The sequence below is a fragment of the Cyprinodon tularosa genome, unplaced genomic scaffold (assembly GCF_016077235.1).
Source record: "Cyprinodon tularosa strain WSP-4 unplaced genomic scaffold, ASM1607723v1 ctg21, whole genome shotgun sequence".
In the NCBI taxonomy this organism is placed as follows: Eukaryota; Metazoa; Chordata; class Actinopteri; order Cyprinodontiformes; family Cyprinodontidae; genus Cyprinodon; species Cyprinodon tularosa.
This window is the reverse complement of record NW_024038778.1, coordinates 1,503,648-1,526,494: the sequence shown is the minus strand read 5'-3', so window position 1 is coordinate 1,526,494 and position 22,847 is coordinate 1,503,648. Positions and strand designations below refer to the sequence as shown.

At 37.9% G+C, this 22,847-nt stretch overlaps 1 protein-coding gene across 2 annotated transcripts in view; it reads left to right on the top strand.

The window, feature by feature from the left end:
- Nucleotides 1-14,539, top strand: part of grin2ab (glutamate receptor, ionotropic, N-methyl D-aspartate 2A, b) — a 196,336-nt gene extending 181,797 nt beyond the window's left edge. Inside the window, exons 15-19 of one of the 2 annotated variants that reach the window (XM_038285320.1) lie at nt 3,404-3,591; nt 5,873-6,111; nt 8,140-8,323; nt 8,973-9,756; nt 9,848-14,539. In XM_038285320.1, the coding sequence (XP_038141248.1) occupies nt 3,404-3,591; nt 5,873-6,111; nt 8,140-8,323; nt 8,973-9,756; nt 9,848-10,844 (2,392 nt within the window). In that variant the 3' untranslated portion in view covers nt 10,845-14,539. The remainder of the gene's footprint in view (nt 1-3,403; nt 3,592-5,872; nt 6,112-8,139; nt 8,324-8,972; nt 9,757-9,847) is intronic. The other variant, XM_038285319.1, reaches the window with a different exon arrangement.
- Nucleotides 14,540-22,847: the final 8,308 nt, after the last annotated feature.

Sequence of the window (22,847 nt, the reverse complement as noted above, 5' to 3'; positions counted from 1 at the left end):
AGAATGTTTTACACCCCTGCTGAAATCCTAAATGAACATTTATATTGAGCTGAATAGATGAGCAGTTAAGAGAGGATCCAGGACTCAATCTGTAGCTAAATGTACTGTATTCCTTCCCCCACTTCATCTTAATTCAAATGACTGAAACACCTCCTCAGCATTTTATAGGGGTAGAGAAGGCCTTGTAATTACCTTTTCATTTCAATCAGGGGTATTGTACCAGGGGAACCTCTAAACGCTGGATTCCACTGATCTAGAATAATGATGCATATAGACTTGTTCAAAGATCTCTCTATCTCTCTCTGTTGCCCCCTGTCTTAGTGAAATGCTATGGGAAAATCTACAGTTCTGCATGATCAAAGACTCACTGGAAACCATGCTTATTGGACATACATTTAATGTATGTGAGAAATATTATCTCAGAGAACAAGCATCAATATGAAGCACTCAAATGATCTTGCTGGCACTTTTAATAAAACCATATGGTTAGCACTGAAGAGAGGGCTTTTAACTTATCAATAGAAACCTGCAGATTTTTACATAGTTCAGTTTAAAAAAAATAATTGCAGAAGTATGGATATAGTCCATTAATGTTGATGTATAATTAAACTTTATAGCATTTAAAATTTTTCTGGTTACTTTTAGGTTTGAGGAAGGAAGTTATTAACTTTTAAAAGTTACTGGCTGTTAAGGTTTGAACTGCGGGATTGTTTTATCTCACACGTTTCCTTTAGGGAGACTGTTAAAATATCACAGGCAAAACATGCCCATTTCTTCTGGGCCTTTCTCTATCCAAACAACTCAAGGCCCCCACTGGCTACAAATCATAATCTTACAGGCTAATCAAATTGTAAATCTCAGCTGTTATTGAGTGCATCAGGACAATGCCTTCTACAAAGCATGCAGAATATACTCAATGTCTTTAGGGCAGACAAGTTTTTGATTAGCTGTGTTTTCTTAATTCAGAAAACACCAATGTTCAGCGATCAGACAGGAAACACCTAAAGGAAGCTGGTTTTCCTCTGATAAATTATAGAGAAACCCCATGATGGTTCAACACTTAAAAATGCCTGTTCTGCAATTTATTTTATCTTTCAAAAAACATATTTTGTTGTTACATTATTGTAGGCAGTCTTTAAAAGGTATAATGCACTAATTTTAGGTGGATCTAATAGTAGGCCATGGTTAAATGAGACCCTTAAGTCTACATCAAGTGCAATATTCTGAAGGCATAGATAATCAGAATTTATTTAGATGACGCCAAAATGTATTTTTTTTTATCTTACATTGAACACCTTTAGTGTAGCCAAAAGCTGTTGTTAAGCATTTTTATTTGCGGTTTTTACTGTGTTTTCTTTATTTATGGAAGATGGATGGAGCTAAATGCATACATGGGAATCCTAAAAGATAACTGGTTATAGGCTGCAGAACTAGCTACCGAACCAGGGGTTTACCTGCCAACATGACAAGATATAAAGAAAAATCGCTTAAATTATAACAAAATGGCTTGGATGAAAGCATGTGGTGGAATGAAGCAATCAAAGTTCAGACCTAATACCTACCAATAATCTGAGACATCTTGAATTTTAAAATCATGGTATATGTATAACACTAAGTCTGTTAATCTACAGCTGTAGCAAAATGTGGTCCATTCAGAAAGATAAATTAAGGGACTGATTTCCTGACATCATGATTGATTGATTGATTGATTGATTGATTGATTGATTGATTGATTGATTGATTGATTGATTGACTTTATTGATCTCAAAATTTGCACATTCTTATTCCAAGAGTTATCATTCTCCTTTCACTTTAAAATTAAATGATTTTATGTTGGCCTAACAAAAATTTCATATAGAAATAAAAAGACAATGATGAATAATTTTAATATTCTTCAAGTCAGAGAAGAAGAAACTCCAAAATCTGGTCTTTAGTAACACCTTAAATTTCAAATGCTGAGCTTTATATTCATTTTCAGTAAAATGCAAATTGCTACTGTATGAGAAATTATATTTTCAGGTAATTAAAAAAAAATGTTGTCACATTAATATTTCGATTTTAGAATGGAGGTCAGAATAAGGGAACATTGATTCCTTAAGCCAATATTTGATCTGGGATGTTAGTTATGAAAATGTATTCAATAAATAGTGCTAATGAAATGCAAGGAAAGAATAAACCTAAAAGATGGATTATCATCAGCTATTCAGAGTTTAAAAAAGATTATACTAATATTTCTTAATGATCGTAGATTCATTTATTTGTACTATTGTTGTTGTAAAAAAAGAATAAGAATTTAGCAGTTTCCTGATGCTGCTTCTCTAAACTGTTCTGTTCAGCTGGTAGTTTTCATAGTGGAGATTTAACGTCACTTTTGTATAAAACTATCTCTAAATAGACCCTCTTTTAAAGGGGAGAGAAGTTAAATTAATTTCTCATTCATGTTCAACTTTGCCGTTTTTTATTTTAAGCTGCCACTAGCTGAGTCTTATTTAATGAGCAGGATGAAAATTTTTATGGCTTTCAGGTAAATATAATAAAACATAATTTCTGTTACAAGCTTATACAGTATGAGCTTTCATTAAAGTCTTATTAAGTAATCATTCTAAAATAAAAAGTAATGAAAAAAAGGACTAAATTATTAGACTTGATGTTTCACTTTGCTTATTAGCATAACATTAGAAAAACAGCAGTACCTCTGTGTATACATTAAGAACCTGTAGATTTTTTTAAATCCTTCCATTATCTTTAAATTCTAAAAGTCTTTAAAGGCTAAAAAAGGGCAAATTTCTTTTTTTGTATTCACCTTCCTGTTATTTGCTGAATATGTGAACTCTATGTTTGTTTTACAGTCTGAATAAACCGCAGACATGGCTCTAAAGTTAAAAGAAACTAGCTTCAAACATTTCTGTGCAACCCCCAGCTTCGATATTAATGCGTCATGTGTACTGAAAACAGATAACTCTGAGGCTTTAACTCTGAAATAACTTGAACTCTTTTAATATTAGGGGATTTTTACAGTTATTAGTATGATGTTTAATAACAGAAAAATATCACATCTTTTATTTTTATGATAACCTGTTTAGCTTAAACTGGATCTTAGTTATCAGCTTTATGCATCTGTTGTGTTTATACGACAATAATAATATAACGTAGAAAGATTCTCAAGAGATAGGGTTAATGTGAACTATATATGAATAAAAAAATTTTGTTTTAGCAGGGAGAATTTGTATTCACATCCAATATTTTTTGTGAAATACAGTTTTACCTTAATAGTTTTAGAGTATCACTAATGTTTGTCTTTCTGAAATAGATATATCATATTTATCTCTTGAATTTCCTGCCATGTTTATGATGTCTTTAATTCATAGCCTTTTGTTTTATACTAATTTTGTTTTCATCACAGAAAGCTGGATGCCTTCATTTATGACGCTGCAGTCCTTAACTACATGGCGGGCCGAGACGACGGCTGTAAGCTGGTGACCATCGGCAGTGGTTATATATTTGCCACCACAGGTTATGGGATCGCCCTACAGAAAGGATCCTATTGGAAACGTCACGTTGATCTGGCCATACTTAGCATCATAGGAGATGGTAAGATAATGCATTCATCAGAGTTGCAGGACTTTGCAGATCTTTAAAGTGGACAGTTTTCCTTTTTTTCACTCTCCAAAAGCAATCTTGTTCTCCCCCATTCCCCCTTTAGAAAGCTATCAAGGGCTAGTCTTAACACACCATTTCATCATCATTAGTCTGCGTGGTTTGCTATGTGTGTGTGTGTGTTCCCACCATATCCTGATATGTTTACTCCCCCAGATTGTTCTGAATAATAAACCAGGAGATGGTCTGAAATGAAGAAGTAGAATGAGCTAGACAGAAATCAGACCACTAAAGCGCTTTGCTTTACAGCCGACCTTTTCATTCAGGGCAAACACTCTCATGCCTGAGTACACACAAGGACCCTGATAATAATTCCTCCCATCGTGTGTTATCACTCCATCATTATCAAAACCTTACCCCTCCTGTTACAGCTGGTGCTTTTTAATCCATCAGCTGTTCACGTTGTGATTCGCTTGCTAAAAAACTGTCAAAGGAGAAAAATTAACCACAGTGAAAATTAGACAACAGAAAAATACATTTTACAAGGGGATTATCTGCATTTGATTTTATGTAGGTATAGTGTAAAATTTAAAGGTATACCTAAAATGAAACAAATTCTTCCCCTTTGTGTGTAATTGGGTTGAGTCTAGGACTAAAACCTTGAGCAGATTAATCGTGATCAACCAATTATTGAAATAATCATAAAATAATTTTGTAATTCAATCGTTACACTGACTAATATGCTGTAAACAGACTCTAACACATGCCATTTGCTGAATGAATAACCAGCTTAAAGCAGTAATTAAAACCAAAGTCTACAAATATTAATATTATAAGTGTTGTTTATGTATGAAATTCCTACATATTTTCGCTACAGAATAAATTGATTATTTACTCATGGAGAAGCTGCAATTAGAAAAATATTCAATTTATACAGGTAACACAATCATGTTCTTCAACATATTTCTAAGGAAAACAAGCTGATTACGAGGACTCATTGACTCTTTGCAATCCCTCACACTGAGTATGCATACAGAAACCGATAAAGACATAAATTAAACAAGTTTTTTGGCACTCAGGCCCCTGCAGAAGACTTAGAGGATGTAAATCAGCATTCGCTTGGATGATTAACCAAGAAATGGATTAGGGTAGTTTTCACCTGGGGCCTGGACTTTGGTGGTGGAATAGGCCATGTGATGAGTGGGACTGAGAATGAGGGAGCTGATTGGATTGTGGTGGTTGAAAATTCGAGGTTTGCGAGACAGAAGCTGGGCCAGGAGGTGTGGCCCCTGAGTTGAATGGCTGCAGCTGAACGAGAAACATTGCAGGTGGTTCAGGTGAAGCTGATAAGAGTGTTTCAGATTTAATTTACACGAAAGGCTTCATTGACATAAGTATATGTATGTATATCTTTAAACATTTTGCGTTTTGCAAGTCATTTAAAATGTGCCAATAACTTTTTTTATTATAAATGTTAGCATATTTATATATATATATATATAAAAACGGTAGACAGGAGGAGGAAACAAACAATATAATATCTACTATCTATCGATCAATTGATTACTACAATAATCAACAGATGTAGCCCTAGTTGATCAGCAATGAATATCTGTCAAAATTATACCGATGAATAGTTCTTTGCAAATAAATAAATACATAAATAGGTAAAGACTATGCTCCACCACAATTATTCTGCTGAGAACAGAGAACATTTTGCAAGACCAGAAACAACATGAATAAAAGAAACAGCTATGCTCTAAATTGTATTAGTTTATTCTGCAAACATCAATTTTTTCAACAGGTGCTGTGTAAGCATTATTCTTACACACGGAATGAACAAAACGTATTATCTTAACAGTAAAAAGTAACTTTTGATGTCGCTTTTAAACCAACACAGCATGCGATGTTGGTTTATTTCTAAAATATGCTTTTAAATTGACATATTACATTTTATATTAATAATTTAACAAGTGGATGTTATGATAGAAATTAGTTTTTTATCAGGTTTAACTTTCTTGAAAACATATATCGTAATGAATGCATCTTTACAAGTTAAATATGTAAAACAAAAATATTGTAGGAGAAATGATCCCTTAAGCTCTCGTTTCCTTCCTTTGTCTTCTTTGTTTTCATTCATTTGAACTTCCTTCTTTTTTCTAACTGCTCTTTATATTTATCCAGAGGTTTTTGCTTTTTCCCCCTTCTTAAGTTCCTGTTCAATCCCTTTCTTGCTTTCAAGAAAATATACTTTATTTCTCCACTTTTCAAACAGGTGAGATGGAGGAGCTGGAGGCACAGTGGTTGACTGGAATCTGTCATAATGAGAAGAATGAGGTGATGTCAAGTCAGCTGGATGTGGACAACATGGCAGGGGTCTTCTATATGCTGGCTACAGCTATGGGCCTCTCCATTCTCACTTTTATCTCTGAGCACCTTTTCTACTGGAGGCTGAGATACTGCTTCACTGGTGTCTGCTCCGGCAGGCCGGGCATGCTCTTCACTATCAGCAGGGTGAGAGAAAATGAAACACGTATAATAACATTTTTTTCCACTGCTGGAGCCATTCTCAATTTAGTTTGAAATGTGACAGCTTCAGGATCAGTTTTGATTTGTAGGGGACTGGTGGTCACCACCTTTGTAGAATATGTTTGAATTTTTGGCTGTGAAAACCATTTTTCTGCCAAACCTTTACCTGCATATGGGCATTGTGTCTGGTAAAGAGAGAAAATAACATTATAGTCCAGCTGAGGCACATCCATTTGACACCCAATTATCTATAGAAAAGCCTTAATTCTTTATAGCATAGATTAAAAAAGGATCCATGATAATGACAGAATAAGATCATACTGGCTGATCAGTGATGCAAAACTCCTGTTCCACCACATCCCAAATGTCTTCTATTCAGTCTAGTGACTGTTGAGACCATTTAAACTCACTGATATATTCTAACAATTATATCCTCCTAGATATGCCATACAATATAGCCATAAAAAGAAGGGCATTGTCAGCACCTTTGACCAGGTAGGCTGTGTCTTTTAAACAACGCTCAACTGGGACTATGTGACCTAAACTTGAGTAAAGTATCACCCACACCATTATACCTCTCAATTGACACTCATTAGACAGGACAACCTTTTTTTCAAAAAGGTTTTTTCTTCAATCTTGGTGAGTTTGTTCAGTTGTCTGTTGTTTTTTTAACTGACAGAAGGGCCTCCATCTGCTCCACAGTTCGACCTGTTGATTGCTCAGAGATCGTATCTTGATTGTAACATTGGTTATTTCAGTAACTCTTGTCTTTCTATTATCTCAAATCAGTCAGAGTGGTAGTCTAAACATCTGAATTCAATGAGGCATTTTGGCCACTGTTGCTGCTTGCAGTTAATTGTTTCCCTTCGGATTATTGTCTTTAAACACCAGCATTGGCAGTGTAGAAAAATCTTAACAATTTCTAAAATTTTCAGGCCAGGCTGGCTGGCACCAACAAACACGCTACATTTAAAGCCACTTAATTCCCCTTTTCTTTCTTATTCTAATGCCTAGTTTGAATTATTGAATTCATCTCTACCACGTCTTTATGCCTAAACGATTTGGGTTGCTGCCATGTCAATTAATCAATTGCTATTTCTATTAGGAGGCAATTAATATGTTTAACTTAAAACTGATAGAAGTGGATGGATTGATGGATTGAGATTAACAATAATTAGATAAGAAATGAGCTCTAAAGAACTGTTTTTACATATTCTAATTTCTTTTATGCAACTTTCTTCACAACCTGAAACCTACATTTTCTTACTTAAAGTTAGGCTGTGCAGGGGAGCTGTAGAGAACTTATTTTACATGTGTTCTTACACACACATTCACATGTCGGCCTCATGAGTTAAACATTTTGAGAAACATGCAAGTCCCATAAGATAATGCGACCACAAAGGACCCAGTTGAGGTGCAGGCATGCAAACCTTAATGTACACACACAACACAAATGGGGGCACAAAGAATATCCACTTTTACATTATTCATATTTGATGCCTCTGTTTCAGGCAAAGCTTTTATCCCAGCAGCATTTCACACATTAAGTGTCTTACAAAAAACTGTGTGCGATGTGTCTTAGAATGTGTGTCAGTCTCTTCACGTGTACATGCTGTTTGAGCAGCACCACTGGAGGTTAAGTCACTGTAGGAAGAACATCTTCTTGCACTCAGGGCCCCCCTCCCCCCACACTGACATCATCCACTAAATTAAATTTTCAAGCACCTCTGAGAGCAGTTCGTCTGTGGTGATTATCTCTCTTACCCACATTACAAAATAAAATGAGGTGAGGGTTAGCAGTGAACCCACTTAATAAATGAAGTAGGTGTCTATTATTTCACTTTGCAAGAAAATTAGTTGAACACATGTATGAACTTATTTTGGATAATGTCAATGGTTTGCAATATGCTTTTACTTTTTAATGAGCCTATCTCTGTCTTCTCTTTGTGCCGCTGCCCCGGATTTCCTCATCTTCCTTCTTCTCTTTAATTCCCTGTTCTGTGCCCCTCTCAGGGTATATGGAGCTGTATACACGGCGTTCACATTGACATGAAGAAGAAGACACCTGAGCTGGACTTCAGTCCTCAAGCCAACATGCTACACTTACTCAAATCTGCCAAGTCCATTGCTATGTCATCACCCAAACGCAACACTGTCCTTCTTCAACCCAGCATCCTAGATATGATGTCAGGAAAAGGTATTGCACTGCTTTTATAGGCGTGTGGTTTTTAAATGTAGTCTTCTTACAACTTTAAACTCCAATCCCTTTTATTAGAATTTAATTTGATACCAACACAAAGTGGCACATAATGTTAAACCTGAAATAAAAAGGAAATTCGCAATTCCTTTTTGGAGTAGCACACACTTGGTTTTGCAACCTGAAATATTTGCTAAACCTTTGTTTAAAAACTCAGAAACTCAATCTAAATATGTGATATTCTCACTTGGACATATATTAGCACTTTTCTAAATCACTCCAGTAGACCTTTGGTTGCATATTTTTGTTGGTTATGCTACTCAGCCTCACATGAAATAAACGCTTTCACAAGACTTTTAAACAAAGTACACATTTTATGTTCAGTGATATACTTTACATCAAACAGGTTTATTAGCGATTTATAAAGTTTAAGCTCAGTGCATATAAAGGATAAACTATTTTCCTTTGGTTGGTTTCCAAACTGCTATTAGATTAGTATTTGTGTCCAAGCAGGCGTCATGATTAGAGAAGAAATGGTACACTCTGCATGCCAAGGTAATAGAAAATGTATCAGCTAACTGGCAAAGCGTTCATGCAAACATTAAACTGTTGTAGCTGCTGTCTGAGAGCATGTCTTCTTGTCTCCTAGGTAACTCACTCCACAGTCTCCCTCAGAAGGGTCCTGGTCTCTATAGCAACGCTTCAGGTCCACAGGCTTTCCTGTCACTGTCCGGGCGACATAAAAACCACCTAAACAATTCTGCACCATTTCCAGGACAACAACAAGCCCCCACTCTCCAGACCAGCCCTAACAAGCCCCAGCTGTCAATCACAAACGACAATGGCAAGAACCGCCTTGCGGGGCCTGCCATTGCTGCATCAAAGCCACGGGCCCTATGGAAGAAAAGTGTGGAGACGCTGAAGACTCAGCCAAGTGTTGTGTCTCCAGGGGGCCCAAGCCCCACCCCAGCTTCAGGGACAGGACCTCCACAGATGAAGAGCCAGCGCTACCTGCCAGAAGAGCCACAACCGTCTGACATATCAGAGTGTTCAAGTCGGCCACAATCACACAAAGACTCAGACTCCATGGGTGCAAGGGGTGGATTCAAGCCAATCAATCAGCTGAGGAAAAGGGGCGGAGGTGGTGGTAGTGGAGGAGGAGGAGGTGGTGGTGGTGGAGGTTCCAAGATCTATTCCATTGACTCTGACCAGGCCAGCCTCCAATCTGCTCCTCTGTACCAACGAGACAGCCAGGGGGGAAGTGATGAACACAGTTACCCCCCTGACCTCTTTCCACCTGACAGCACTTACTCACACCAGTCAGATGCACCCATTATGCAGCTAAGCGCCAGCCTCCTCCACCACAGTCACAGCGCCGAGGCTGACCTGCACTCCCTGAAGGACAAGAAATACAGTACCTACACACACAGCAGGTAGGATGTCCTATCAAAACTAAACTGAGGTTCATTCACAGGTTTGTGTTGTCTCCTGTATAATCGTTATGTCTTTCTCCACTCTATGCAGCGCAAAGGACAAATCAGCAAGTTCTTTCGAAGCTCCAGGGTCAGGCTCAGCGACACAAGGCTCCAGGCCAAGTCACTGTCGCACCTGCCTCAGCAAGCTCAGTGGTTATTCTGGTCTGTACACTGTTCGCTCCCCTCAAGCTCGCTGTGATGCATGTGCCCATCTGGGAAACCTGTATGACATCAGTGAAGACCACCTGCACTCACACTACAGCCACACCCACCCACAAAGCAGTGACATGTTTACTCACTACCTTCCCCAGAGTGAGCTAGACCTGGTGGGTGAGGGGGACGGTCTTGTCAGCCACTTTGAGCCAACCCCATCTTCACCATCTCCTCTGCCCACCTCTCCATCCGCCCAGCACCTTCAGTTAAGTCGTCAGCACTCCTACGAGAATGTGCTTCCAGATGGCATTCCTGAGCGACAGTCCCAGTCTCACCACCACATGCGAGGACTCAGCCTGCCTGACAGAGATCGGGACAGGGAGCTGATCCTTGATGATGGGGCTTATGCCAATGTTCTCACAATACGCTCTGACCGGCCATACAGCAGCCGCAGCCCACCCTCTCCATCTCCATCCCACCACCACAGCTTGGACATCCCAATGCCTATGCCACGGCGCTCAAAGAGCCTTCTGCCAGATCGCCCGTCGCATAACCCCTTTCTGCATTCAGCCCCAGGCACAGCACAACGAGACTCCACCTCCCAGGCTACCACGCGCTTGCCGCAGAAAACTTCCTCCCACGACCTCTATAAACAGAGGATGCAGCTGTCGCTCACCCTCGGCAACCATGGCAGCCATCATGTCAACCAGCATGGAGGCCAAGTCGATCAACAGGTGTTTTACCCTCAGCAGGAGCCTCCTGTCGTGGCCTACATGGTCCCACCTGCTGCCTCGCAGCCAATGAGCTATGTGACTGCACCGCGAGCCTCGAGTGCAGGTGGAAACCGGCCCCGGCTCTACCGTCGCATGCCGAGCATTGAGTCTGATGTCTGAGAGTCACAAAAACACACGTTTACTCTCACTAAAAACATACAAAGGCAGGCATGTAAGGAGAAGGTGTGTGTGACTGGACCCGGCAGCTCTGTTCCGAAGCACATATGAAGATACAAACACAGACAGACACACATAGATGTGAAAAACTCCAGGCTCAGCAGTGGACCAAAGGGGTTAATAGAGATACAGAATAAATACATTTTCCTATTAAACCCTGTGCAGGGCAGGAAAGGGGCCACAGGGACACCTGGAGGCAAAGTTGCAAAATTAATAGTGTGTGTGCGTGTCAGTGTGTGTACTAGCCTAAAGCTGTGGGCAGCGGGGCACAGGCTGACAATACTTCTAACTAGAAGGATGGGACTCCTTGTGGAATAAGTGGAATACTGATCGCAGAATATAAGGCCAACAGTGGGATCAGACATCAAAACCAACCAAATGTTAGAAAGACAAACAAACCTATCCCACCCTACCCAAGAAAAAGGGATGCTTTTTTTCTGAGGTTACACACATATACATGGGTATCACCCAGACATAATCCATCGCCCCAAACTTCCTATCCAGAACTCTCCTGTTGCACTATGATTTCTCCTTTAGTTAACCCCATTGTTGTCTGAGCCTTCGAAATGCACTGCCAGCATGGCTTAAAGAGTGGTCCACTACGCCGAAGTAATCCTTGACTTGAATCGGAATTATGATCTATGTAATGATGGAAATGCAGGCAGCTGGTTGGGTACAGGTGAAGCTCCTGCCTGCAGATGTACAAACGCTTGAACACACACCCAAACTTAAAAAAAAAAAAAAAACAGATTCTGTCTGTTTTTTAAGGGGAAGTTAAACTTGCAGACTGTTTATCGTTGATGTCAGTTAATTGAACATTCCAAAAAGTGGACCAAATGTGGCCACTGAAAAAAAAAAGCCTCTCAGGATGAGAGTGTGTGTTCCTGAGTTTCTAGATCTAACAAAGTGCAGCATCCTTGCTTCCTCTTAGCTAGCCTTCAGGTCTTACTGCATGCTTCCTACTGCCCTGTGCTACACTTAAACTCCTTATACAGGGTCATATATGCACAGGCACTCACACCCGCACAAACACAAGGTACATGCACATTATGACATACACGCACATGTGCATATTCGCAGTAGTTTAGGATTGTAGAATAGGGTGGGTGTGTGTGAGTGTGTGTGAAGCTATGAAATAGCTTCTCTTTGTGCACTTTGTAGATTTTATACCCCCCCGCCACCCACACAGACGTTTGACCAAAAAACACTTTTATACTAAAAAAATATGAATATTCTCAGTCACTTGCTGGATAGATGTTTTCTTTTTCTTCTTATTTCTCTTTAGCGTTGGATTTTAGGGCACCATGAAAGGGAAAGCTCTTCCAGAATCAAATGTTTTATAGAGTTAGACAAAGGGTTACTGCATCATGCATACAGTATACATAACACAAACACTTTTCTCCTTCTTTGTTTACTTTTATGTGCTCATCCCTCCTTTGAGCCTTTTTCTGCTTACCCTATCAGTTTGTTTCCATTTATTCTCTCTACTGCTTCGTATTGCTCTTCCCTTGCTTCCTGATGTAGAGTAGATAAAGTATCAAAAGAGTAAAGTTAAGTCTCGATGTGAAAAAAAAAAATCAAATTTTGCTGGAATTCACTTATCAGTAGTTGTGAGAAATCATTGGACTCAGCACTGTCTCTCATAGGATGCATTGTCTTTTTTTAATACTCTATGTAGAACTAAAGGACTTGCTGACTTTTTTGATGTTTTCGTGTTGAATTCTTAGGCAAATTGCATCGTCAGGTACAGGTTTTTCCTCATTGAAATAATTGTCAGAGTAGCTGGTACGGTACTTTAATGCCTCTCTTTCAGTGAGAGTGCAGTGTTGTGCTTCATCCCAGAGAGGCACGTGGCAAAGGCAGAGTTTCCAAAGGGACTCGTTTCAGAAGCAGTATACACACATACAAGCACTCACTTGACAGGCCGGCAACGTGCGTATGAGTGTTTTAGAAATCCATAACCTACTGAGCAAGGGCATTGATTTTTCAGCTCAAGGATTTTGATGGAAACAGGACTTGATATCCCATTAGTTGAGTGTCTGTCCATATTCTCTTTTTTTTTTTTTTTTTTTTGCTATTCTACCTTCTCTTTCACATGAACAACTACACTCACTTATATACAGTACATAAGTGGAAAGATAATGCAGGACAGTTTGTAAACAAAACAAAAAAGACTAAAGAGACGCACCTTTGACTGATGAGTGCTGGCCCTTTTTTGGTCATTTTAACAGGTTTGTTGTGAGTTATATGCATAATATCAGGTTGCAATATTATACTTCTGTAAAAAGATTTTTTGTTTTAATTGTTAGAAAATTATAATTTCTTTGATTTGAATGGTATTAAGTACTGAACTCATTTCAAATGCAATGTGGCTTTTTTAGTTCTGTTTTGAAAAAAATTAAAGGGCATGTTTAGATTTCTTCTGTCATTTTACATTCCCTCCCCCTTCCCTCCTTCCTCCAAAATGGCATAGGCTTGGAACTCAGTAGAATATTTCCAGATGGGATAACACACTAGTTAACTATTTGGGTCAGCTAACCTGTTAACCTACTACGCATAGATGAATCATTTTCGATGACTGTCCAGCCTGTGTGGTTTGAACAAAATCCCCATCCCGCCTACTGTTTCTCCACCATGAGTCTGTGCTTTATCACCTTTGAGAGTGCAAATATTTTCTGTGTGTTCCACAATGCAAAATGATTTGTATAAAACAGGAAGTGTGAATGTAGAGGTTCCAGGTTGTGTGTCCAAGTATTTGTCTTGTGAGGACAGTGTAATGGCAATTTTTCAGAATTTCCCCATTGTGGGACAATAAAGGGATTTTCTATTGTCTATTCTATTCTATCGGCTTACAGGTACTTATGGGGACCTGTCAACTGGTCAAAAGGTAAGAATAAGGCTTGGGTAGTGGTCTGAGTTAGGCTATTAAATAGAATGGGAAATTAATGGAAGCTGATGTAAGGATACTCGGACATAACACCTGTGTGTGAGTGTGTGTGTACATGTGCTTTTGATATACTCTTTCCTTCATCCTATTCCCAACAATTGACCAGACTCATGCAACACAAATATAGAAACAAACAAACACACATGCAGACGTGTCATGTTGAATGAGTTTTATACATCCAACACCCTCCATTTCTTTTCTTTAATTTAACCCTTTTCTATTTGAATTATTTTTGTTTTATTTTTATTTTATTTTTGTTACTGCATGAAGTGCTTGTGTTTATATTGTTACATATTTTGTTACAACAGCTGATTTCTCCCCGAGTTTGGACTAAACACATCAACACGCACCTTTCCACCCAGACTGTACTAATCCACTTTCTAGTTACAGAGTTCTCTACATTTTTTTTTTCTGCATAATACCTGGCTGGTTCTTACATAACCATTGCCACCACAAGTAGGCCTATTTAATGTTTTTATGTTTTTCAGACTCAACGACATCTCAATTTCAAATAATTCCTCCAGTTCTGGGTGAAAGGAGTGTTTTGGTGTGTGGTCCTGTGATTCTCTGCTGTGTATTAAACCTGTGTATAAGTTCAGGGGTTTCAAAGCTACTACGTGTGTTGTAAATACTACCTTATCACTCAGTACCTCTGTACAATCTGTAAATAAGTAAAGGTTACATTTTTCTACTTGTCTGTGTCTTGTTAATTTATCTATCTATCTTCTATATATCGATGATATATCTATCTCCTCTGAATAATTTTTTGCCTCACGTTTGTTTGTTTTGGTTTTGCTTGCTAGCTAGCTTGCTAATTCCCCTTATCAATAGTAACATTGATTGCAAATTAACTTGCTATATTAAATTTATTTAAACCTGATGCAGAATTGAATATATTTACCTAACTATATTTTATAGCAACTGATTTCCAGCTAGAAAGTTTGCAAATCCATTTGTTGGCTATCACACTAGCTTTTGTGATATAATGCTTTTCAATGATGGATATCATTAATTTTCTTTTGTTTTAGCAATTTTGCTTTCTTGTTTATTTGTTTGGTTCAGTTAAGTTGACCTTTATAGTCCATCAAGTTGAAATGATCTTTATAACTTCTAACCTTTCTTTCCAGCAAGAAAGCTTGATACTCTTTTGGCTGTTGCCAAATAGGTTGCCTAATATAATTTGGATTATCCTGCTCACCATCTAGATTTTTGTATTTATCTTTAAATGTTAGTAAGTTATAAGTTAAATGTTATGTTGGGCTCAAGATACTACACAGCAAACAGAATTGCTGATTTTGTATAAACTTCTAAAATATGTTGTTATTCTAAAAAAAACAGTTTTATTACTTTATTGCTGATTCCTAAGGATAACATTTGCTAGCACTGTTTTGGCTAGAAGGTGTGGAGCCTCTTTGCAATACACTGAACTATATCTAATATATATATTATTTTATACTTAATCATTAACAGAAGGCCATGACAAGTTCATAGCTAATAGCTCACTGGGAATCAAGGTCTTGGTGGTTAAGATTTTATGTTAGTAAGATTGTTCTTTCTTTATAAATGATTTGTTTTGATGACAGAAATAGAGAAATTATGTGATAGGCTCCAAGAGTAATGTCTACAGAGGACGGTTTAAAGAGCTTCTGCTTGAGTTTAAATTTATCAGTAGACAAAACATCTCTAAGGTTCAAGCATTTTTATGTCAGAATGATTCATAGGTCAATGTTAAATCACTTTCAAAAATCAACAAAGACCTTTGTCTGAAAATGTTCATGGGTTTCATTGGAAATGTGTGGGGGGAAAAACAGTACAAGTCTAGACAAAGAAAAACTTTGAAGTTTTTTCAAAAAATTGCAGAACTGTTACTTAAGACCATAAAAAACAAACTAAACTTTAGCTTCTTGGGAGTACAATAAAAAGAAAAGGACTGATTTAAGACTTTTGCTCAGAAAGACTAGTCTCCCTTTCCGTTTCTGCAATTCTCTATAACTGTTCAGAGACAAGAGCTTTTTGGGATTCTGCTGTACAAGGGCTCTTTCAGTGCCTCTCTCCGTCAGCTTTCATAATGCCTGTGTGTGCACACAATATGTGTATATATGTGTGTGTTTAGACCAGTGTTCTGGTAAAAAGCTTTATTTTTATATTTTTGTCTCCCTCAGGAGACGGACGCTCTAATCTGGGCTGAAGTGGGACAGGAGAAGGGAGCAGAGAGTCGCACGTAGACATATAACTCTTATATATGCTGCAAAAAAATCTGCTCATACTGAGGGTGAAGGATGTGTCACAAGCCATAGACCAGCTGCAGCCAGGACGGAAGGAGGAGAGAGGAGAACAAAGATTACAAGGACTACTGCTACACTTTTTGTTGCCCTTGAAAGGGGAACCTACCTCGAACATACCAGAGAGTGTCCACACGGGTTTGTAAGGGAATGTGGTTATGTGTGGAAGTTGCTTCCTCAGAGACAAGGTGTTAGTACCACTGCGGCCTAATTCTTCCTGACATGATCCATCTGCTCCTATCTAATGGAAAGAGTAACACACACTTCAAAACAAGCCTTTACCTCTTATTGAATTAATAGAATTGAGTCACCCCACATGTCAGGCTGTAATGCAATTACCGTTACAATACACAATACATGCCCCCACCCCCCAAGAACTTACAACCCATAACATACTCATAAACACTAGCGCACAGTCCCAAAGATAGGTCGATCTAATCCCATGGCTGCACATACAAATAGACATGAACATGCAATCAGGCACTTCACCACATATAGCCATACTCTAGGGGTGTGAGATGAAGCAGATAAATGAAGATAATTAATTTTCTGGATTAAGAGCGTCTCCATCTGAGCAACCCTGCAGCTCAAGGGGAGTCAGAAGGAAAACAAGACAAGTAAGTTGGTGAAAAATGGATGATAGAGGATAGAAAGGGGTGATAGCACTGGCTTTGACAGGCCTGCTGTAGGCTGTTGGCTCTTCCCAAGACTCCAAACATCCTCATTAACCAGAACCCAGCCTACACACTTAACACGTGTGTTTCTCCGTATGTGTATGCAGTCTTGTATTGCTAAACTGCTGTGATTGTGTGTGTATGTGTGTGTTTGCCTGTGCTGGAGATAGCTTGAAGAACAGGGAGAGATGCAGAGCAGCATGGCAGCCTACACACCAAACAAACCTACAGTATGAAAATTCATAAGGACCTGGCAACGCCTACTCACAAATACTAAAAATACTGGAGTGAGTTGAGCCTAGTCATAGGACAGGAAAGGGGAGGAAGAAGAGAGAGATGAATAGAGAGATGTGAGAGAGCAGCAGCAAAGGGAGGGAGAGAAGACGGGAAAGGTGTAACATGAACCAGGGCAGAAAAGAGTTGAAAGAGAGTACAAATAATAGTTACATCAACAGTATCCAAGTTGGAACATCTATTCTCAGCCTCCAGTGGCCAGCAACCACTCTGTGTGAGAGTGAGTGAGTGACTGAGCGTGTTTCAGTGTGAAACTGCTTTCCTATTTCTTCCTTTATGTATTTGAGCTGGAGGACAAGGAGAGAAATGTTGCTGCTCTTTTTTCTTTTTCTTTCTCAGCTCTGTTTTTGGTGTGGTGATGCACAATCACATTGATTTAATGGGTATTGAGAGCAATTTTCTGTCAAAAACATCAATTTAGCAGAAGAGGAAGGCTGTGAAAAGACAGACACTTTATATTTTGTTGCAGACTTTAGAACTGATATATACCCAAGCAGACTTTTGTCAAGGATGTCAAAGCAGTTCCCTTCCTAGCTGAGATGGTGGACTTTCTGCAGGCTTTAGTAGATGTTGACAGCTGATTCTTGACTGACAGAGCAGCTGTATATGCAGAATATCTCTCTGGTTTAGCTTTAATATCAGAGTTTATCACCTGCCTGATTACAGCTCTGCACCATCTTTGAAAATGTCAGGTTAGCGATGGTCAGCTTAAGATCAACCATACCGAACATAAACATTCAATTGTTCTTTTAGAAACTCTTTGATGATGAATGGATGGACTACATTTATTTTCCATACTTTTTAAATAATTAACTGGACCTGAAAATACATTTACAGTAATGAATGTCTTAGATTATGGTCTCTTTTTTCATCTTTCCTTTTACTTTTTGTCCATTTCCCCTCACTTTCTATCTCTGTAACTTTATAAAATGAAGTTATCAATGCTTCAAAACTTGAGGTATGAAACAGTGTTAAAAATAGTGTGCTAAAAAAAATTAGTTTAGAAATGTATATGCTGAAAACTTAGTACAGTGGATCCTCAAACACTGTTGCTTTTCCTGGATAATTTTATCAGGTCTTGAATTTGTTGATGTGATTGCTTTTTTATCATTTACAAATGAGTGGCAAATGATATTCCTCGGTTACTCTGTTGTAGACCTTGCTTCTTTGTTCTGCCCTATTCAGTTCATAATTTTACCCTATAAAGGCTGGATGGAAAAGGATTGATCTTTAGATCTTTAAAAGTGGTTGAGAAATACTCATCACCTCAAGGGCAAGAAAATAAAGTAGAAAGAATTTTGGATTTAAAATCTTTGCTCAATACTTAACAGGTGACAGGTAACTGATAAACATTAGACCTGATAAAAACAATATGGATATCAAAGAGATCAAAACTACAGCTGTCTTGTCAGCTTTGCTTGTTGATAGGGGTTTTATGAGAGCCTTTGCTTGCAGAATATGCAAAACAGCTAGATCTTTATTTTCCTCTTCACTCTTGCTCACCGTATGCCAAGGGTAACCAATTAAAATCAGCGGGCTGCGAATAAAGAAGATCAACAACCAGTAAAGGTCTGGAGACATTTTTAATTATAATCCATTACTTTAAACAGCATTTAACACTGAAATAAAATGAGGTGTTTATGCATCCATGTTATGCATTGAATTTTTAAATAAAAAAAAATATTTAGAAAAAGAATAGAATATTTTTCCATTTTTAAATCTAAAGTGTTTCTGAAGTAGAGAACAACAATTGTTCAGGTTGGTATATAGACAACTTCCTGACTCACTTTTTTTTATAAAACACCTGAACTGACCATTTTTTTTTTTTTTTTTTTTTTATGGCTTAATGAGAGAACTGGGATTGCGCTGTCCTGCAAGGCTTTTAAACCTGGGTTTGAATGGTGACAAAGCCATTCTCAAGTTCTCCTTTTGAGCCTCAGTCGATATTTATTTTTTATTATGTTCATGGTGGAGAATCCTGCTTCACAGCAGTAGGTTAAGCCAAACATACTCAAAATGTGCAGGGTCATCAGCAGGCCATTCAACTTTTCTTTCACTAGTTCACTGCAGTTCTTCCAGCAGTTCACCCTTTCTCTGCTATCTTTTTCTCATCATCTTCTCCTTCTTTCCCACTGCCCATCTTGCCTGCTGTGTCTAAAAGTAGCTAGCAGCAGCAGCCCTGACTCATTGGCTAATTTGCATCACATGCAGCCGGAAAACTTTATCATACAAACAGGAGAAGGAGAAGGATGCAGTAATTTATAAATGTTTTAAATCAGGTTGGGTCCGAGTTAGCCAGCAGGTAGGTCTGGACCCTTTTCCTGTAATCCTAGACCTCTGCCCTATGCTGTCAGATACAGCAGTGTTTCCCAACCGGGGGTATGCATACCCCTAGTGGTCCACAAGTGCATTGTAAGGGGTAAATCAAACTATTATATTTCTAAGATAGAAAGATAAAACAGGGCTGGGCTCTGTTTTGCCTTGTGAGGACCGAATAGAAAACTTAAACAAACTTTTATTAACCAAAAATACGTTTTTCTTATATGTTGAGTTCATTTTCAGCTTTGACATTGCTGTTTTTCACACTGAGCTATCATAGCTCTTCAAAGCAGCTCAGGTGTCTGGATGAAAACAAAGTAAAACTAATTAAGTCAATCTGACTATAATTTTTGTTCTGTATGTAGTTCCCAATTCAACAACTTTAAATGTGATTATTAAGGGAGTTACTCAGAGGACCTCCAGTTTTATAAATACAGGTTTATAATACGATTTTATTTTGTATTTATTTTAATTCCTTACTAACTTCCAGGCAACATATTTATATTGTATTTTATTTAATTTTGAGATGGAAAGCATAAAATGATAAGAATTAGATGCCCATCTTACAAGATTTAGTAAGTATGTTCCAATTTTGGACAACCATCAGTACTTTTGACTGAGGGGGTACTCATTGTAAGACAACATGCCCAAAGAGGTACACAAGTCAAAAAAGGTTGGGAAACAGAGAAACAGGTAGGTACTAGTGATGAAAGTTGTGGTACAAACATCTAAAGTTCAAATAAAAAACTTAAAGACCTTCTGGAAAAACCTACAGAGGTTAGTCAAGTGTTAGCAAACAAGAGAAGCAACAAATTCTTTGGAGCTAAAGACATGATTTGCTCCTCAAATACACTCAGATTGCAACTCTTAAGAGCTTAAGTCTTTAGCAATTTACAAGCATTTTTTTTCCTTTTACAGAACCTACTGCAGTTCTGGCAGACATAGTTCCTACTGCAGGCAAATGTTTGGATTACTGTATCAAACAGTCTTCACACATCACTTCATTTCTGTCCCTTTGGTTGTGAAGCTTAAATTGTTGCCTACCTTCCAAAGGCTTTCTCTAAAATATACCCAGAGGACAGAAAAGGTTGGCTGGGGTTTAAAGCCAGGAAGCAAACTGTATGTCATTATAGAAAGTCTTTTCTTCACACAAAATGTCAACAGAGGCAATAACATGTTAATCCAGCATTTTATATTAGATCAGAACTAACAACCACATCACACCTTTTTTTATCTGTCTTTTCCAGTGTTATGGAAATAAACATTCTTTAAATAATAAGTTATTAATCTAAGCAACTAATACAGTTGCAAACATGAGGTGATCTCCAGCTAAGCCAAGCTGCCACAAATTTTTTTGACATGTAAAGCATGCTTGTTAAACTAAAAATAGCCTTTATTGCACATTTACCCCATTGGAAAAAAAATCGATAGAGGTGCTTTCCAAAAGATGCAGAAATTACCTTATCGCAATACTTTCCATCATCCTCTACCATGCAGAGCTTCCATCCTGAGCTGGTGCATTATCCTGCTTTAGAGGATTTGCACACTGTGTTCGTAAAGACATAGGGTGAGCAACAATATTCAGATAGGATGCTGCATGTAAATCCTGCTAAGTTGATACAAAGGAGACCATATGATTAAAAGATATCCATTACAACATCACAGTATTACTTTTAGACTGATTAGTTGATAAACAGAAGGAAGCCATGCTTTCAGCATTGTAACAGTTTTCTGTTTTTGGCAGACAAGAATGATTCTTGTTCTGCTTCTATGGCTCATTTACTTCAAGGTTTAACCTGTTGAGCCTTCAGCGATGATCCACTGCAAACACTTTGGCTGTAATGAGTCGTCTAATGAGCTACTGATGCTTTTCTGTCATCACAAACAGGTCTGCCCATTCCACTCTTACAGTTATAAGGCCTTCTTTTGTTTACACAAAGGCTGAACACTGGACATTATGTTATTGTTTTTTTCTTTTTTTTTTCCAGATGATTCTCTGTACACCAAAGAGATGGTCGTTTGAAAAGTATCAGTAGAACAGATTTATTATTTGTCGTAACAAGCAATTAAACATATTTTCTTTTGAAGCATTCGTTTAATTTTTAATGAGGCAAGATAAGAAAAAGGGAGAAAGGAGCTTTTTAAACACATTTCTTATAAAATAAAATGATGCCAACTAATGACAATTAGATTGAGTGCTTTAAACTCTTAGAGGACACTAGAATAGAATAGAATTCAACTTTATTGTCATTACACTGTCACAAGTACAAAGCAACAAATGAACTCTCTGCATTTTACACGCAGGGAGCAGTGTGCGGCTTTGGGGTCTTGCTTAGGGACCAAGAGTTGCAGTCTGTGGACAGAAGTGTGCAAATGTCATGTTATCGGACAGTACCCAATATAAGTGACAGAATATTGTTAAAGTATAAAAGTTTATAAAAAAAGTAAAACCTGCTTTTAACCAATCAACTATCAGAACTTAATGCCAATCAATGTTGTAAATACACAGAGAAGTAAACAAACCACACTAAAACAAACAGGTTCCATTAAAGAAGTGAATGACGTAGTTTAAAAATATATATCTTATATTCACAAGTTAACCTGAAATGACCTTGCAGTGACAGTTAGCGTGCATAGCTTTTTGTCTCTGTGCTGGCTCTCTGATGAACTTTGGAGCTGTCTGGGATGTATCGTGCCTCTTGCCTAGTGACAGCTAGCAGGGGCTCCAGAACCCCTACTATCATGAACTGGACAAAGTGAATTTGGAAAATTATTTGTCCAAACACATAACATCACTCTCATGATATTGCTGTTGGCTGTTAACATTAAGTCTCCTTACGGTGCATTTCAACAGTAAATACCCCGAATCTTTTTCCCGTATTGACTTTATGTCAAGAGCTTTCAACATTTATCTTAGCCCTGGTCTGTTGCATCACTTCTAAGGTTAAAATACATAGCAGATTAGGGAAATGAACCCTGCTGATGTTTATAGCACCTCTTATTTAGCAGTTATGTCACTTGTGCCCTGGACAGAAGCTTCAAAACCATAAAATCAGGATCTTCTGCAAGTCATGTGCAAACTTGTCAATCTGTCAAAGACATTGACAAATTAAATCTAAATATCTACATAGGACTTTTGGGGAAACAGTAAGTCTAAAAAAATAAAACAGATAGAATTCTTTATTAGATCAGGTCATGTCCTTAAGTCTTAGATTCTTAGAAAAATTATGTTTTCACAACTCACTTAATTTTGTAAAAACAATTATAAGATAATGTTTTATTCATTCCTAATTTGTGAGAAGTTAAATAAACTTCTCTCTGGGAAGTTTAAGGTAAATCTAAAAATGTTGTTTCCAACCCATAATGGTAATATTAAAAGGGCCTACAGTTATATCAAGCCTAGCAAAAAATGTCTGATCAAAGAGGAAGT